This window comes from Acomys minous, assembly GCF_964271855.1.
Source record: "Acomys minous genome assembly, chromosome: 3".
Classification (NCBI taxonomy): Eukaryota; Metazoa; Chordata; class Mammalia; order Rodentia; family Muridae; genus Acomys; species Acomys minous.
Genome location: NC_140485.1, coordinates 96,282,372 through 96,301,879, shown reverse-complemented (window position 1 = coordinate 96,301,879; position 19,508 = coordinate 96,282,372). Strand labels below are relative to the sequence as shown.

Genomic DNA, 19,508 nt, shown 5'->3' with positions numbered 1-19,508 from the left:
GAGGCAGCTCATTAGAGATTTTCACAAAGAATCCTGCCTTCTCAGCAGGAAAGTCACTTGTTTGAGCACCAGCTGTGCGCCTGGATAGCACAGGTGACTTTGCTGGCCTCAGTGGCCCCATCTTTACTGCACAAGGCACAGGTAACCTTGGGAACGGTTTGCTCAGGGTTGTGTCACACTCCTGCAGTAAGCTCACTGGCCAGTCCTCAGTCCAGACACCCTTCTCAATCAATTCATCCCCCAGATTAGCAGTCCTCTCCGCACAGCCTCCCGATGCCTCTTCTGTCCCATCCTAGTTCCCAATTTGCAATCTGGGCAGACGGCTACTGCAGCCCTTGATTTCCCTCCAAGCCCGCACTGAGTCTTCATGAGGTTGCTTCTTATCTGGCACGTAATTGAAATTCCTCTGAACGTTTTCCAGCAGTCTTGTGGTTCCCTGGGGGAGGAGAGTAGTTAGCAGTGGAGGACATAACTCTCTTATTACTGTTTTCAGGAGCCGGGAAAGCCGTTAAGTCTCTACCTGCTATTTATCATCTAGCATTTTAAATTATTCATATTGATTTCCAATCCTTACAGATTGCATGCGATCACATGGGTACAGACAGCTCGGCTACTGACTCCAGCCCTTCCACGAAGCCCTGGCTGGTGTGTCTTGATGACAGGTTTGGCTTAGCTCATCAAATCCGCAACAAGCAGTGCCGCCTCTACTCTTTAGGGTAAGACTTTTTTTTTTTAATAGCCGAGGAGAAAACAAACAAACGTGCAGGCAGCCAAGGCCTTTCAGTGACAACGGGGTGGGGGTGGGGGTGCAGCGTGTGCAGGCACTGTGATTTGTCTCAGGACTCAGCTGCAGGCTGCTCTCCCCAGCAGCTGCAGGTGCTGCCATCAGCAACGGAGGTCACCTTGGCCCGAGCCACTTTTTCTCCCCTTCTGCTGGTAATGAGGTAGCAGCTTCAGTTCTCAGCATGAGGAGGATCCCCTTGGAGAAACCAAAGGCTTTCAGTGTGCATCAGAGCACCTTTGTTAGAGAGAGAAAAATATCAATGGCTATAGCGAGGAAAAGAATGTGCCAGAAATGCCACACATAGTTATGAATGACACAAGACAGATAAGAGCCACTACTGGGTTTTGTTGTTATTACTGTTATTTGTTTTGGGTTCTTTTTTTGTTCTGTGTTTTGATTTATGTTTGTGTGTGTGTGTGTGTGTGTGTGTGTGTGTGTGTGTGAGAGAGAGAGAGAGAGAGAGAGAGAGAGAGAGAGAGAGAGAGAGAGAGAGAGAGAGATGTACCAGTGATCAATCTGTGTATAGCTTTATATTTATGAAAAAATAAAGTAAAGGGAATTCTTAGAAAACCATGTGATTTTTGCCAAAAAATCGACTCTATTATACAGGTTGAAAATTACCTCGATGTGCAAACAGATTTAGACCTCTGTAAAGAATGGATATGAAGTAAGAGACCATTTCACCAAGTCTAACAGAGCTTCTGTAAACTCCTGAACTGTGTCTTAGGTTTCTATAGCTGTGATGGAATATCATGATCAAAAGCAACTTGGGGAGAAGGTTATCTAAGCTTACAGTTCCACGCCACAGTTCACTCAGGGAAGTCAGAGAAAAGGCTAGAGGCAGGAGCTGATACAGAGGCCATGGATGGGTGCTGCTTACTGGCTTGCTCCCCATGGCTTGCTCAGCCTGCCTTCTTATAGAACCCAGGACCACCAGCCCAGGGATGGCCCCACCCACAATGGGCTGAGCCCTCTCACATCAATCACTAATTAAGAAAATGCCCTACAGCCTTGTCTACAGCCTGATCTTATACAGGCATTTTCTCAATTGTGGTTCCATCTCAGATACCTCTAGCTTGTGTCAAGTTGACAAAAACAAACAAACAAACCCACAGAAAGCAAAGCAAAAACAACCATGACAAAATGGTACCTGTCTCAAAGCAGGAGGGAGCTGTTTCTGTGTGGTGCACTCAGCTCAGTAGACTATTTATAGAAGCCAAGTAGGTTCCCAGGTTAGATCACTGTAGCGTTTTTTGCAAGCAGTCAAGAAGACCCTAAATGATGTCACATGCCTGCTCTCCACAAATTTTCAATGTGACATAAAATGAACTCTGATGTCACAACTTGCCATTCTTCCTATGGTCTTGAGGCATAGTTGGTGGCGTCCAGAAAAATCTCAGTTCTAACCAATGGGCTGCACAGCGCCGGCCTGACTCAAGCTCCGTTCCACACACAGCCCTCTCAAGCAACCCTTGGCATAGCCAATACCGTCAAGGCAAGTTCCAGCTAGAGGTCTCACTAACTTCATCCCTCTGTCCTCATTTAGACACTTGCCAGACCTGTGGACAGGGCCAGGGGCAGATACTTGGGTCGCTGAGACCTCCCCAAAGGAGCTGGTTAAGAGGAGACCAGCATGGCTGTCAATCAAACTGCGAGATGCAGTTTCTGGGCAGGAGATATAGCTCAGTCCTACAGCGTTTGCCCAGCATGCATGTGGCCCCAGCCTTGATTCTCAGCACTACAAAAGTGAGGCATGGTAGCTCATACCCAGGAATCCCACCACTCAGGAGACAGAGGCAAGGCCAGAAGTTCAAAGTCATTTCCCACAGTATAATGAGTTCAGGGTCAACCTGACACAGGCAATCCTGTGTCAAAAAAACCCACCACCACCACCACCAATAACAACTCATTTTGGATTTTTCAAAACAAGGAATTCAAATAAAAGTGAGAAGTTAATGAATATATTAATAAGTGGGTCAAATGAAGGCATATTGCAGGTGTCTCTGGGTGGGGCTTGGCTCGATGGTATTGGCTATGTCGGGGGTTGCTTGAGAAGACGATGCTGGCTGCGTGTCAAATGGGGCTTAAGTCAGACAGGAACTTCAGAGCCCGTAGGTAAGAACTTTTCCTGGAAGCCACCAGCTGTGCTTCAAGACCTAGGAAGAAAAGGAAGTCATGACAATGGAGTTTATTTTATGTCATTTTAAAAAAATCCGTGAAAGTAGGTCAAAAAACAATTGCATAGTATAGCATGCAAATTGCCAATGTCATCTTGAGCCTATTTCCCGGTTCCAAACTGCCTTTCCGTTCTTCTTAACATTTTACATTCTGCAATAATTTCATTTAAAGCATATAACTGAATCAAATAAAACTTGGGAAGTTATTTAGGGGGTGTTTTGAAATTCTTCCCCTGCCTTATGCTTCCAAGCTGTTTGATAAGATGGTTCTGCTGCGAGATTTCAGATTATTACATAGAGAAAATTTTTATTTTTTATTTTTCATTTACATTCTAAATTAGCTTTGCAAAAAAGCAAATGAGAACTTCTGAATTACACTGGAGATAGGAATGAAGAGAGCAGAAGGGTTGATATTTGATGAAAAACATGGAAGCTTTTTATTACAAACCGCAATCTAGCTGGGCATAGTGGCGCACACCTTTAATCCCAGCACTCAGGGGGCAGAGGCAGGTGGATCTTATGAGCTCAAGGCCAGATAGTTCTGTCCACAAATGAGAACCTGTTCCCCAAACCAAACCAAAATAAACAAACAACGCCCAAACTAAACCAAAAAAACTCCACAAACAAACAAGAAGGGAAAAACAGAAAACAGGAATCTAACGAATGCACTTGTGATTTTAAAAAATGGCACTTGGATTGTGGGCAGTGGGTACGGATGGTGACTGTGCTGTGTCTCGGGGTCTGGGATCTAGACACCCCTTCCGTTGTCTGCTTGTGGCTGGAAAGCTGATTGCTGGGTTCCACCTCAATTGATGCAGAGAGGAGAGGCACAGCAGTGGTGCTGAAATGAGGGAACATGGCGGAGAACGTTGGCCCTGGGTCACCAGTGTCTGAGAATGATGGCACAGCTGTGTGATAGGGTGTGTCTGAGCTCCAGGAAAGGGTGGTAATGAAACTATGTTTCTGCTGGGCCCAGGAGTCCCCAGACAAACCAAAGATACAGATGCAACTGGGGCAACTATCCTGGCCTAAGGATCCAGGGATCAGGAAACAAAGGCTGATGACCCTGTGTCTGATGTGCCCCACCCCCTCTCCTCCAGCCTCATCCCTGGAGCACGTGTTGCCCCTACTGTCTCTCTCGTGGCTAAAATTTCTCTGCTTGAAGTAGAAATTTCATATTCCATAGTGGATGTAAAAACAAAACAAAACAAAAACCAACTGCCTGATACAATGTGCTCTACTGAAAATTAAACTCAGCTCTGTTTCAGTTTTCAAATAGTGTAGAGTGGACCAGTGGACATACAGGAAGGGATGAGAAAGGAAGGTAAGTGTTGAAGAGAAGAAAAAGAATAGGAACTGAAGGAGGAGGAGGCAGAGGGGGAGGAGGTAGAGGAGGAGGAGGAGAAAGATGAGGAGGAAGAGGAGGACAAGAAGGAGGAGGAGGAAGAAGAAGAAAAAGAAGAGGAAGAAGAAAAAGAAGAAGAGGAAGAAGAAGAAAAAGAAGAGGAAGAAGAAGAGGAAGAAGAAGAAAAAGAAGAAGAAAAAGAAATGGCTGTGTGTACAGAGGATGGTTTATACCTTACAACTTTAGACAAGTCTTCCGGTGTAGACAGTGATGGGTGCGTTGTCCAGCGTGGTAGGAAAACGGGATGAGCGGCACACAGGGTGAAGTCACTGAGTTTACCTCAGGCCAGTGGTTGCATTTAGGGGCAGAACGCGTGTGGAAAGGAAGATGAGAGGAAGCAAGGCTGAGGCCACTATCTTCCATCTCCTCTCGCTCTGTGTCAAATTATACTGTTTGGCTTCAAGATATGATTTCTTGGTGTAAGACAGAAGATTTCCTAAGTCACACATGGCGAGGCAACTCGAGCCAGTGTTTTAGACAGAAAACCTGCAATTTCTGGTGGCTGGGAGCATTTCAAAAAGAATGAATGAGCCTCACAGCCAAATATCTTTGTTTTCCAGAGCTTGAATGGAGGCAGCGGGAAAATGTTGGCACAGGATAAGTGAGGGGGGGGGCAGATCATGGCCTCCATATATCTACATACATTCTCTCTGATCACCCTGTCAGTGGTCTGGTAATGCCACAGACACACTGTATATCTGTTTATGCAATATGTAATAGCTATGCTTTATATGTAAAAAGAAGAAGTGTGTGTGTGTGTGTGTGTGTGTGTGTGTGTGTGTGTGTGTGTGTACATGAGCACACGTGTGCATGCACCTGATCCCTAAAATTCCATTTTATCCCTTTGGGAGTGTTCTGTTCTGAAAATACATGGGTTTTGTTTGTTTTTAAGATAGGGTTTCACAGCTCTTCTGGAATACCCTACGTAGACCAAGGTAGCCTCGAATTCACAGAGATCCTCCTGCCTCTACCTCCTGAGTGGCGGGATTAAGGGCGTATACCACCATGCCTGGTCTCGTGTTTTAAATGATATTTTGGAATTTTGCAATGTTACTAACACAAATAACATACACTATTAACTATCGTCTCTGTGCTTTGAGACACCCCTCCACACACACAGAGAAGCTGTCGGCAGTTTACAGATCTAGCCTGCTCCCTGGCCAGAGGGCCTCCCTTGATCCTGCTGATTGGTTTTCACTTCTCATTGCTTCTAGACCTCCCACTCTCACCAATGAGGGCTAAGAACTTTTCCAATCTGTATTCTAGATTTTTTTTTTTTTTTGGCTTTTTAACAGTTTTACCTACAAATAGCTCACATGCTTAAGTATACAAATCAGGGGTTCCTCTTAGTCACTACACTTAAATTTCAGGTATTGTCATCATCCTCTTCTCTGCAAAGCTCTGGTGGGGGATATATATATATATATATGGCTTTCTGTCTATAGAGTCACCTGTTCTGAATATAATATGTCACATCTTGTGACTGTTGTCTGTAACACAGTTTTCACAGGTCATCTTCAATGTAGCATGTATCAGTGTTCCACTCCTCTTTGTGTCCGAGACATATTCCAATGTATGGAAATACTCCGTCCCGTTTCTTCAGTCATCAGTTGATGGACTTTACAGTTTCCCCTTAGTTATTATGAGTGCTGAGATGAGCACTGACGTGTAAGTTTGGGGCCTACGTCTTTTCATTTATCTTGACTCTATACCATTGCACATCCTCACTAATAATCTATGGCTGTTCCAGTTTCCCCATAGCCTGTCAACACCATATTGGATGCTGGGATGGGTTAGCTCATTGTGGTTTCAGATTGTCTTTGAGTAATGACCCCAAGATTTTGAGTCCCAGGGAACATAAAATTCACCGACTGTGTGCACTCAATCCTGTTTTAAAAAGACTAACCGAAGGCCTGCCAGGATCCGTCCTTTTTCCATAAGAGCACATGTTTGCCATACGTATGGTTCACATACTTAAAGCACACCTGTGGTTGCTCCAAAGAGCATCTGTGTACAACTTTCAAAATAAAGCACTTCTCTTTCAAGAACTCTTAGTGACATCTACCAGGAAATCGTTGTGAATGTTACTCTGCATGGCAAGCACATCCATTACTTGATTAGTGTATAATCCACGGTGCTGCTTCCAGGCAACCTCTGAGACACAGAAGGAGGGCCAACGGCCAACATAGTGGTCCTGATAGTTTAGTTTAGTCTACTCTTGGAAATTTAGCCCTGTAAATATTTTCCTTCTTCTAAACTTTTTAGTGTGTGCCCCAAGAGCCCAGCACTGATGTGACGATATTTATTAGAGAATTGTATAACTTCATCTCCCTCTTACAGAGTGGGGCTGGCAGTCTTAACTAGAGGCCTTTGTGTGTGCATCCTGACTGCCAAAGTGCTTCAGAAGGGAACTGTAGAAGCTTCTAATTGTCCCCGAGTGTCCACTCTCCTGTTCTGCCTTTGGTAACATAACTCCCACAGTTAGCAAGGCACACAGCCACTGTTTGGATTCCTGTATTTCTTGGCTTTCCCTGTAGCTTCAATGGCCACGGGACTAGTCATGAGCAATGGCTCTGCGAGTGGAAGAGGTGTGTGCAGCTTTTAGGAAAAAGGTGTAGCCACTGTTCTTTTTCTACAGTGGCTGCAACACAGACAGAAGGGAAAAATGGACCACTTGCCTGAGAGCTTGAGATGAAAGCCACACGTGTGATATGTGCTGCTTGCTCCAAGGACTAAAGAAAATCTATCTATGAAGTAAACTTTTCTACAGCAAATTCTCTTTACAGTTCAATATCAATAAAATATTCTTTACTTTCAAGGTGTTCTTTGTTAAAAAAAATCAATAATAGGTGTCATTATAATTATTTGTTCAAAATGTCCTTTCCTCATCACTTCCTTGTGAGCTTCCTTGGCTCAAGGCCACTTATTTGTCCTCATGCCCAGTGGATGCCTTGCTCATGAATAGCAACCTATAAATACCCATTTACATACAGGGGTAAGTCAGTGAATTGAAGTCAGCCACAAACATCTGAACACTGTTGTGTATCCTGGGAATCGAAGCCTTTGTATAATGTTTTCTGTCACTGAGGGCAGCATTACAAGTCTACCACTGTCTGGGGCACAGGAGAGTCAGCAGCAAGCAAGGTCAACACAGCCTCACTCTCTAAAACCGGATTAACTTCCCAGACCCTGAGAGGAATGTTCCTTCAGAGCCCCATGTCCCAGGTCACCTGCAGTGAAAGAGGGAATCCACAGAGCACGTGCTTTGGAGGGGCCAGATGTGGACGCCATTCCTGATGCTATGATGTTGGGTTGGGTTGGGTCACACAATAGCTTGACTCTTCACCTCGCTTTTTACATCTGCCAGGACGCTTGACAAATGCAAACCCAAGCCTGAAAAACACATTATTTTAAATACATGAAAGGCAGAACTGCACACACTAGGTAAATGAGCATACCTTATGATTTCCCAGCACAGTACACATTCATATGTTAGAATTAAGTGGGGTGGCAATTCTACAGTACACACACACACACACACACACACACACACACACACACACACACACACATTAACTATGATGGTGAAGCTCATCCACTTGAGTGGGTTGAAGCACACATTGGGGATTGTTTCGCGTCTCTATGGGTATCTATGAGGGTGCTTTTGACCTGCCGATGTAAATAAAGTGTTGGGGAGTGGTAGCACTGTGGGGCCTGGGACCTAGCTGGAGGAAGTAAGTCCTTGGTTGGGCTGTCCTGGGCTTTCTGTCTTGCCCTGGCCTCTCCCTGTTACTGCTCCATTCCTGCTCCCCGCCTGCCACACTGTGAGCTGTTCCACCATGCCTTCCCCTCCGGGACAGGAGGAAACCCTGAGCCAGAAGCAATACTTAGTCGCTGTAAGTTATTCTTCTAAGCATAATTTTCCCACAGCTACAGACTGAAATACTGCTGAGAAAAGAAAGGGATTTCATGAATTGAGCAAAAGTAAGATCAGTCAATGAAAGTTACAAGAGGGGTCATCTCATATAAAATATCTCTGTTATGTAATGGTTAGCTTACATGTATGTGCATGTGCTCCTAATAATTTATCGGAGAAACCATTCCTGCATATGTGTAGAAGAATTCTGGAAAGATACAGAAAAAGTGCTAGCCATGTTAATCTCTAGAAGTTAACGGTCACAATTTCTAGTCTTAGAGAACTTACTTTTCATTTTCTCTGCTTCTTACCTTCCCCCTCATATGTAGAGCTATAATTAATTTTTTTTTAAACATAGTGTAAGGGTTATAGCTCAGTGTGTAGAGTGCTTATATGCCCCATCCTCTATCTCTCCTCTACATGCACTTATATGTACAAGGCTCTGGGTCCGATCCCTAGCATAATAAAGGGAAGGAGGAAACCAGATGAAGAGGAGAGAGGGAGGGAGGGGTGGAAGGGAGAGAGGGTGCTGAGGGGGTTTTATAGAACGAAGGAAATGGGGAACAAGACTTCTCCGGCAGAAGACACGGGAATGTTGAATCTTCCCAGCTGAAGTGGATTAATGAGGTCTGGTTGAGGGATGGCGTGGGTTGACTGCCGTGCCAAGGTATCTAGTGATGAAGAGAGCCATGCAACAGGGTGAAGAGTGAGGCACGCAGGACGACCTTGCAGCTTTAGGTAGGTGGTTTCTGCACGGAAAGCTGCTTTCCGTGAGCTAAAACCTGCCGAATGACCACCGTGTCCTGTTTCTGTGTGTGCCCAGGTTATGCAACAGTCAGGAACAGCTGTCTTAGTTTGGGTTTGGCCAATGTATTACAGACATTCTATGGGATTTTGCAATCTTAAATCACAAGTAATCATAGGACTTTGAAATGAAGCATAGTTGTGCTTGCCTGTGCTCCATGCAGTAGGAAGCTGAGGCAGGGGGATTGAGAGTTCAAGACCAGCCTGGACTAGGTGGTAAGATTCTCTCTCTCTCTCTGTCTCTCTGTCTCTGTGTCTCTCTGTCTCTGTGTCTCTCTGTCTCTGTCTCTGTCTCTGTCTCTGTCTCTGTCTCTGTCTCTGTCTCTGTCTCTCTCTCTCTCTCTCTCTCTCTCTCTCTCTCTCTCTCTCTCTCTCTCTCCTTCCCTCCCTCCCTCCCTCTGCTCCTATCCTTTTCCTTCTTCCTCTCAAAAAAAAAAAAGCATATAAATTTTGGCAGAGAATTCTTAACTACCATTAAAGAAATCACTCTCTTTTGGCTAATTTTATGTTTTCCATTTAAATTGGTGCTTTAATCAGTGTGGCTATTCTTACACTAAATAAGACATTTTTCTTAGTAGCTCGGTGTTTGTAAGTATATGAACTATTTCCATGATACACTACCTACTAGGTACTTAGGTATAACACATCATAATTTCTTCCCTTTATTGATGTGCACTTGAGTATACATTCTTTCTTTGCATCTGGGTCTAGCAGAAGCACATACATTTGCCTTTTTCCTTTAACTGCACTACTGTAAAATGCACTCCACTTAAAAGAACTCAGCAGCTGCCCACAAATCCGGTGTCGTGCTTAGCACCATAGAGGCAAGTTAGTGCCACAGTAGAATGTAGCTCCCATCAAGGGAACAAATCTTGAGCTTAAATGTTTTGGCCTATGATGAGAAAATGTCCCCACCCTTCTCTCTCTTTCGGTTTTTTGAGACAGGGTTTCTCTGTGTAGCCTTGGTTGTCCTGGACTCACTTTGTACACCAGGCTGGCCTCGAACACACAGTGATCCACCTGCGTCTGCCTCTGCTTCCTGAGTGCTGGGATTAAAGGCGTGCGCCACCATGCCCAGCCCAAGAAAATTCTCTAAAGACTAGTGGATATTCTTATTTTTGTTGAAAATAAATTTTGCTTCATATAATATATTCTGATTACAATTTCTCCTCACTCACCTCCTCCTAGAGCCTCCAGTTCCTACCTCCCCACCCGTCCAACCTCCAACCTCACACCTTTTTTTGCCCTCTCTCTCTGTCTCTCTCTCTAGGGAACAAACAGGTAAATAAAAACAATCAAACAAACAAATGATAATAACTAATTAACAGCAACAGCAAAGAAAAACCTCCAGAAGCACAGACAAAACACAAAACCGGAAACCATAATATAAAAGCAAAGAAAAGACCAGTAAGGTAAAAACCAGACAAACAAAACAAGACAATCCAAAAGCAATATGAAACAAACAAAAACCAAAAACAAAAAACAAAAAAAAAAAAAAACCCTCTCCAAACATAGTGTTGGCCATCTATTGCTGGCCATGAGGCCTGCTGTTAAGTGTGATTTATATGCCCAATGAGCCTCCATTGGAGAAAACTCTAATTTTTTCCTTTGTAAGTGGTTGTCAACTGAAGATAGCTTCTAGGTTAGGTAGGGGAGCGTATGTCTACTTCCCATGTCAATGGGACCCCATCTGACGTAGACCTGTGCAGACCCAGTGCATGATGACTATATATTCTATTTTTCCTTCTTTGGGAGGCCACACCCCTCCAGTCTCTTACTCTGTACCCAACCTCTGTGGTTATACAGATCACAGCATGTCTATTGAACCTAGTCAACATTTTTATTTGCTTCATTGCTAATATAATTTACAACTTAAACAAAGCATTCTCACATGCCTACATGTTTAGCTAGTGATTTTGTGATCCGTGTTTAGCAGATTAAGTTTTATCTTATCCAGAGGCTTTGATCTAGTAGGTGTGTGTGTGTGTGTGTGTGTGTGTGTGTGTGTGTGTGTAGAGCATGTATATGTGACATTCATTGAATGTGGATACTAGATGCGTTTTAAAACAGAAAGCATGATGTCACTAGGAAGAGTAGCATTAGAGTTGTCAATTTACCCAGCTAACTTTGCTTCATCATATATATGTATATATATATATATATTTTTTTTTTTCTCTCTCTCTCTCTCTCTGGTCTCTAGGCTGGGAAGTGATGACATGCAGTTTGAGGTGCGCATGGCCAACGATGGATGTGAAGTGCATCGTTTTGATCCTAGTGTCAAATCAGCCCATGTTTTGGAGAGTCAGCGTCTCTGGCATCACCGTTTGTCCATTGATTGGCGGGATCCGCATCCAGCTGTGGCTGCTCAGAAACTGCATAGCAACACCAGAAAACTGGGAAGCGTTTTGAATGAATTCGGGCATCACAAGGTGAGGCTTCTCGTTTGATTTCACAATTAAATAAAGTGCATAAATCAATTAAAGAAAATGAAGACCAAGCCTCATCCAGGTTATTTCAGCTTTGAGTATACAAAAATTAACCACCCGTGCTTCTGTTTGGTAAGACACCGATTTTGTATACTGTTCCTCAGGTTACTTGCTATTTTGAGACGTTTGGCTCATAAAGTACAGGAAATACCTATGGCTTTGAGTAAAACCTACTTTATAAAATTGAATGGACATCCTGCATATTGCAATATATATAATTAGGTCAAAGGGTGTAGAATATATGCAAATACTCCACTATAGAGGAGTATTGTGAAGAAACCCAATCTTTGAACAGTGTTCTTTGAACCCAAGTTTTAGCATCATGTACCCCAGCTAACTGAAGCATCTAAGATGATGCTGCAAGTGTGGTTCTGGCTGTCATCGCCTCTTTTGGTCCCCATCTCTCTTTGAGCTTGGCCTGCCTTAGCCTACAGTTCCTAGCCTGGGGTGCCAGGTAATTTAAAACATGACAGAATAGAAGTCCATCTGTGGGATAAAGGGAAGGGGAACTTTAAGTTTTAATTGGCTTACTGATCATTAATAAAAGGATTTCCCCTACACATTATCCCTTTTCCTTTCTCTCTTCTCTTCCTCCTCTTCTTTGTAGGAAAAGTCCCCATCTTAGTTAGGGTCTCTACTGCTGTGATAAAACACAATGACTAACAACATGTTGGGGAGGAAAGGGTTTCTATTCTCTTACAGCTCTGGGGGAGGTCAGGGCAGGAACTCAGGGCAGGAGCCTGGAGGGAGGAGCTGATGGAGAGAGAGGGCACGGAGGAATACTGCTTACTTGGTTTGCTTGCTCAGCCTGCTTTGTTACAGCACCCAGGGCCACCGGTCCAGCAGTGGCCCCACCCACAGCGGGCTCTGGGCCCTTCCACACCAATCTTCAATGAAGAAGGTGCACCACAGGCTCACCTACAGGCCAGTCTGGTGGTACCCAAAAGTAGCCAGCCCATCCCTTTAACGGGACCGTAAAAGCCTTTTCAAGAACAACCTTAAGGAATTTATTCCTCTTCTAACATGGGATTAGTTGTTGGTTTGTGCTTTGTTTCTGACGACAAGAGTACCAGGCACCCAACTGTCAGGAATCTTAACCTTCCTACTTAAAATATTTTGAGTAAAATCTCTGAACAGAATTTTTTCTCATGTGCCACTAAATTTTTTAATAAGTATGAGAAGTGGGGGCATTTTTCAGAATTTTAGTCCAGTTTATTCTACTTGGCCCTCCTACTTTTGCAAGCTTGCCATTTATTTATTTGTTTATTTAGATTTTTAGAGACATGGTTTTTCTGTGTAGCCTTGGCTGTCCTGGACTCACTTTGTAGACCAGGCTGGCCTCGAACTCACAGAGATCCGCCTGCCTCTGCCTTCCTGAGTGCTGGGATCACAGGCGTACACCACCGAGCCAGGCTAAACCTACCTTTTTTACTGACGAAAATTACAAACCAATTCCTAGATTATTCATAGAGTGGACTCTTTGGGTTCGCTAAAGAGTCTTGTCGATCCCCTTTCTGGGCGTTACTCCCTGGCCCTGTCCACCCTCAGTCTTCTGAGACAAGACTTAATAGACAAAAGGGCTTAGTTAAAGTCAATGCCATTTTGCTTTTTTTTTTCTCAGTAACTAACATTTTAGCCAAAGAGTTGCTAAAGGAAAGGATGAAATGAGGCTTTGAAAAATTGATATGTGTACAGAATTTATTCAAGCACGTGTCCTATATAGAGAGTATGTTTTGAGATAACGAGGCACAGATGTGACGTGCATGCGTTCAGCTCCCTGGGAGCTGCAGTGGGCTAACCTTCATGTTGAGGACGGTGTGAGGTATTCTGGCCCTGTGATAGAAGAAGCATTTACAAGGGTACTTACAGAGAAACGGTGATTTAAAGGGTTGCTTTGCTCCTACGGTGACTTATTTTTTTCTTAAAAACATTAATAGCAGTGAAAGTGATTTGCCTCAGAATTGCCAAGTATGTATTTGATTTTTTTTTCTCTTTTAATTCATTGTTGGAGAGTGGAAAAGGTGTCTGACTCTTTGGGTGAGTTCTTCCAGACAGAAAACAACAGAAAGCAAACCAGCATGGGTGAGCACTTCCATGAATAGCACACTGCTAGGGGCTGCGCAGTGCCAGAGAAAAGGAAGCCTCAGTGCTGGCCTGGAGAGAGCAAGGTCTGTTTCATTTCTCCGCATGTGTGCAGACATTGATAAATAGGACATGGCTGAGGCAAGGGAGGCAGGAAGAGCAAAACACTGGGAAGGATCGGTATTCCCGCTTTCTCCATGGATTCTGGAAGTGGCCGTAGAAGCCAAGTGATGCTTCAACGACCTTAAAATATCTCACTTATTTAGGGTTAGGATTAGGGTGGGGTTAGGGTTAGGGTTAGGGTTAGGGTTAGGGTAGGGTTAGGGTTAGGGTTAGGGTTAGGGTTAGTTTTAGGGTTAGTGTTAGGGTTAGGGTTAGGTTAGGGTTAGGGTAGGGTTAGGGTTAGGGTTAGGGTTAAGGTAGGGTTAGGGTTAGGGTTAGGGTAGGGTTAGGGTTAGGGTTAGGGTTAGGGTAGGGTTAGGGTTAGGGTTAGTTTTAGGGTTAGTGTTAGGGTTAGGGTTAGGTTAGGGTTAGGGTAGGGTTAGGGTTAGGGTTAGGGTTAAGGTAGGGTTAGGGTTAGGGTTAGGGTAGGGTTAGGGTTAAGGTTAGGGTTAGGGTTAGGGTAGGGTTAGGGTAAGGTTAGGGTTAGGGTTAGTTTTAGGGTTAGTGTTAGGGTTAGGGTTAGGGTAGGGTTAGGTTAGGGTTAGGGTTAGGGTTAGGGTTAGGGTTAGGGTTAGTTTTAGGGTTAGTATTAGGGTTAGGGTTAGGTTAGGGTTAGGGTAGGGTTAGGGTTAGGGTTAGGGTTAAGGTAGGGTTAGGGTTAGGGTTAGGGTAGGGTTAGGGTTAGGGTTAGGGTAGGGTTAGGGTAGGGTTAGGGTTAGGGTTAGGGTTAGTTTTAGGGTTAGTGTTAGGGTTAGGGTTAGGTTAGGGTTAGGGTAGGGTTAGGGTTAGGGTTAGGGTTAAGGTAGGGTTAGGGTTAGGGTTAGGGTAGGGTTAGGGTTAAGGTTAGGGTTAGGGTTAGGGTTAGGGTAGGGTTAGGGTAAGGTTAGGGTTAGGGTTAGTTTTAGGGTTAGTGTTAGGGTTAGGGTTAGGGTAGGGTTAGGTTAGGGTTAGGGTTAGGGTTAGGGTAGGGTTAGGGTTAGGGTTAATTTTAGGGTTAGTGTTAGTGTTAGGGTTAGGGTTAGGGTAGGGTTAGGGTTAGGGTTAGGTTAGGGTTAGGGTTAGGGTTAGGGAAAAAAATAAAATATTAAAAAAAAATCTCACTTAGTTTTGTAATAACTTCCACATTTGGTTGGGTTTTCTTTTTCTTCTTTTCTTTTCTTTTTCTCGGCATCCAAGCCTAGTTTCTAGTCAAGCAAGGAATGTGAGAGCAAAATGCACGCAGTATTTGGAGACAGTGACAGAAAGATGCATATGGCGTTTGTGCTGCTGTAAAGACTCTTTGCTAATTTTAACTTCAAACTATAAATCAAAAAAAAAAAAGCCTTTATGGAACACCATGCAGAAGCAGCTGCATCAGCAAAGCCATGTGGACCAGAAGCCCCGTCTGCCAGGGACTAACATCACCTAGATGCAGCCTTGCCAGGCATGATTTACCGTCTGGCCCACACTGAAATGGTTGTTGCTCTTAAACAAGTCTATAAATTTTTCAAGACTATATGACGATGAAACCTGAGGATTCTGCTCTTATTAATTTTATTGTGGCTTCCACCCCCCAAAAAAAACCTCTTTATCACAAACTCAGCATTTCCTAAACGATCCAGACCTGGTAATGATAAATTATGATCGTTATTGTTGCCATCCAGCCAAGGGCTCCTTGTCTATGTTTGGATGGCAAGTGCAGCTGTTAGACTGCAGCCCCCTCAGTGCCGGCCGCTCCGAGCTTAGGGGGTTGGAAGAGTCTCCTCTTTGTGTTCTGCTCTGCCACTCCTCAGTGGCCAGAGATGCTAGCTCTGTCTGGGTTTGGGCTGTGGTGCCGGAGCTTGTAGTCTTTCCAGTCTTGGCTTCCCACAGCTTTCCCCTTGCATCATCTTTGCGCCCTTTGCCTTCTGCAGCCTCCAGAGTCTCGGCTCTCCACAGTCCTTTATTGTTGTCTTCTCCAGACTCTAGAGGTTCAGGGCTGTTCTCCAGAACCCATCTGCTGCCCTCCAGGCACTAGCGGGAGGGTGGGGATGGGGTGGGGGTGGGGGAGCCTAAAGCTGGTAGCCCAGAGAGTTGTCTACTTTTTTGCACTACCCGCTCAACCCACTTTATCCATGGTAAAGACTGCAAGGCACGCACGCAATAGGAGGACCACTCAGAAGAGGCTCTGTGAATGCCTAGTGAGGGGCGGGCAGCTTACACAGCTGGTCACCCACGAGCACATCTCTCTGCCTATGGCCACACACACACAGTCACACCGTCTGTGAAGATCATACCAGGCCTGTCATGGATGCCGCCAGTGCCCAACTGAACTGAGGGTTTGGGGTGATTTCTGGAGTGGCTCTGACTGATCATCTGATGCTGTCATGGCCTACAAAACATTTTCAGGGGTTGGTTTAAAGTGCCTGGAATGGCTCTTAATAAATGATTTTTTTCCCCCAAAGCAAAAGCTATGGCTAGGGTAGTGGCCACGAGAGCTACAGCTGGTTTATAGCATTGGAAGGAAACCCCTTTCATGCACCTGTGGCTGGACAGGAGCCTCCCCCAAGCAGCTGTGGGATGCTCCAAACAGAGCCCAGCTGGAGAAGTCACACAAGCACTAGCTAGCTGACAGAGAGCCCTCGTGATTGCCAGGGCAAATGGAGCTGAAGCTGCTGTTGCTGCCATCCCTGCTGAGATGGTACCAGGGTCACTCCCAGGCCCACTAGATTTGAGAGCCATGGAGACAGCAGAATTGGTCTCCAGACAGACTCAGTCCTTTATGGGACCTGGAGTCATGTCCTGACTGAGCGCCTTAGCAACCCCTGTAGCTGAGTACAGAAAAGGGGTTTTCTGACAGCTGTCAGGCAGGCAGCTGATTAGCTCACCTCTGACAATGCCAGTCATTTGAAAGGAAAACAAGCAGGCCAATCAAGCTTATAGCAAGGATCTAACATGAAAATGTCAGCCGTTGGGGGATTTTATCTAACAATAACCCAGCCCTAGCTGATGCCCTGAGGCTGGGATGGGTTTTCCTGGCCACACCTTCCTTCTCAGGGACCTTCAGTCATGGCCACGCTGCTGATTGCATGGTGAGCCGGCTTCCAGGCTGCTCACCTCTGAGAAGGCCTGGAATCTAGATTTGTACTGCAAGTCTGCTTGTTAGTATTTGGTATGGGGATAGGTCACCTGACCTCTCTGGCACTCAGTTTGCTCACCCCTGAAAGCAATGACATTAATAGTGTGTGGCTTAATTTGGAGCTCTAGCTCTGAGAACACAGTCTGGAAGCCTCGAGCTGAAAGGCCGGCATTTAAAGAATTGTGACCCACATTTTCAGTAACAAAATATTACAGGAAATGTTTGTTTTTCTTTCTTTCTTTGTTTGCCGGGAGAATATATCAGCTTCATTTGGACATTGCTAATGACAACTAATTTCAGGCAAGAGTTGTTCATGAAAGCTGTGTGTGAAACTAAAGGGCACTTGGTCCTTCAGACATGGTCGAAAGAGAATTATTATTGTTTGCTGCCTTGGGGCACTGAACAGCTCTGTTGAGGGATTGTGTACAAAGTAAATACTGTGCTGGAGAGAGAGAGAGAGAGAGAGAGAGAGAGAGAGAGAGAGAGAGAGAGAGAGAGAGAGAGAGAGTAAGTAAACAAGCCACTGAGAATTAACTGGAATCTGTTTCATGTGAGCAGATGTCCAGCTGCTTGGCCGGGCTGTCTGGTCAGCTGGCTCTGGGGAACTGGCTTCTTCCCTGTCAGCTCAGGTCTCTGTTCCGGCTTCCTCCTGTCATTACTCCTCTGGCTCAGTGTCCTCATGGGCCTTAGAAGGACTGTGGTTCCCACCTTCCCGAGGTGAGAGCTTGGTATTCATTCCAGAACATCAGTTTTCCTCTATGGTTTGTGCTGCCTGAGAGAATAAGTAATTCTCCCTTCCTGTGTGCTCTGCACCCAGTTTCCAAACGGCTGTGAGGACTGTATAGAAAAGTTCATTGATGTGAGTAGACTTTGGATCTGGTCATTTGGGGTATTTAATGTTTTTTTAATTTGCAGTTTTGATCATAAAGTTTATTAATGTATCTTAGAAGATTTTTAAAATGAGATATGGAACATTTAGGGGCTAGGGATAGGCAGTGGTAGGAGCTCACTTAGTACTCAGAAGGCTCTGGATTTGATCCATTGCCAAGTGGATAGAGACCTCACCATAAAGCCAGACACACTAAATCTGTTAGAAGAACAAGTGGGGGAAGAGCCTTGAATTCATTGGCATAGGAGACAACTTCCTGAACAGAATACCAATAGCTCAGGCTCTAAGATCAACCATTAATAAATGGGACCTCAGCCAGGCAAGGTGGTGCACACCTTTAATCCCAGCACTCTGGAGGCAGAGGCAGGCAGATCACTGTGAGTTCGAGGCCAGCCTGGCCTACAAAGCAAGTCTAGGACAGCCAAGGCTACACAGAGAAACCCTGTCTTGAAAAACCCAAAACCAAAACAACAACAACAAAAAGGGGACCTCATGAAACTGAAAAGCTTCTGTCAACAGAACAAAATAACAGCCTACAGACTGGGAAAAGATCTTCACCAACCCTGCATCCAACAGAGGGCTAATATCCAAAATATATAAAGAGCTCAAGAAATTCAACACCACCAAACCAAATAATAAAAAAAATGGAGTACAGAGGTAAACAGAGAATTCTGAACAGAGAAATATCGAATGGCTGAGAAACACTTAAAGAAATGCTCAACATCCTTAGTCATCCCGGAAATGCAAATCAAACCAACTCTGAGATTCCATCTTACACGGATCACAATAGCTAAGATGAAACACTCAAGTGACAGCACATGCTCGAGAGGATATGGACAGAGGGGAACACTTCTTCATTGCTGGTGGGAGTGCAAACTTGTTCAACCACTCTGGAAGTCAATCTGGTGCTTTCTCAGAAAATTGAAAATAGTGCTACCTTAAGGTACATACTGACAGGCTATGTACAACTCCTGGGCATATACCCAAAAGATGTTCCATTATACACCAATGACATCTGCTCAAGTATGTTCATAGCAGCTTTATTTGTAACAGCCAGAAACTGGAAACAACCTAGATGTCCCTCAACTGAAGCATGGATAAAGAAATTCGTTTTCCATTTACACAATGGAATACTATTCAGCTACTAAAAACAAGGAAATCTTGAAATTTGCAGGCAAATGGATGGAAGTAGAAAAGATCATCCTGAGTGAGGTAACCCAGACCCAGAAAGACACACATGGTATATACTCACTTATAAGTGGATATTAGCCCAACATAGATGTCCTCTGAGAGACTCCACCCAGCTGGGGATCGGGACAGATACTGGGACTCAAGGCTGGACTCTGGGCAGAGCACTCAGAGTTATATGGAAGAGTGGGGGGGGGGGAGATGGAAGGACCCGGAGGGGTCACGAGCTCCACAAGGAGACCATCAAGGCTGGTGGAACTGGACACAGGGGGCTGCACATACTGATGCACCAACCAAGGACAATGCATGCAGACAGCCTAGACCCCCTATTCAGATGTAGCCCATGGACAGCTCATGCTCCACGTGGGGCGGGGGAGGGTGGGGGGAAGGGACTGCTGCGAACTTCTGACATGCATCCTGGTCCCCTTGATTTGATCACTGCCCTTGGCAGGTTGGCCTGAACACAGAGGAAGGGGATGTAGGATATTCTGATGAGACCTGACAGGCTGTGGCCAGAC

At 44.9% G+C, this 19,508-nt stretch overlaps 1 protein-coding gene across 4 annotated transcripts in view; it reads left to right on the top strand.

Annotated features, from left to right (window-relative positions):
* Window positions 1-19,508, top strand: part of METTL24 (methyltransferase like 24) — a 114,883-nt gene that overhangs the window by 42,509 nt on the left and 52,866 nt on the right. For all 4 annotated transcript variants that reach the window (XM_084774481.1, XM_084774479.1, XM_084774478.1 and 1 more), the window contains exons 3-4: window positions 577-716; window positions 11,287-11,515. In XM_084774481.1, coding sequence (XP_084630607.1) covers window positions 577-716; window positions 11,287-11,515 — 369 coding nt within the window. The remainder of the gene's footprint in view (window positions 1-576; window positions 717-11,286; window positions 11,516-19,508) is intronic.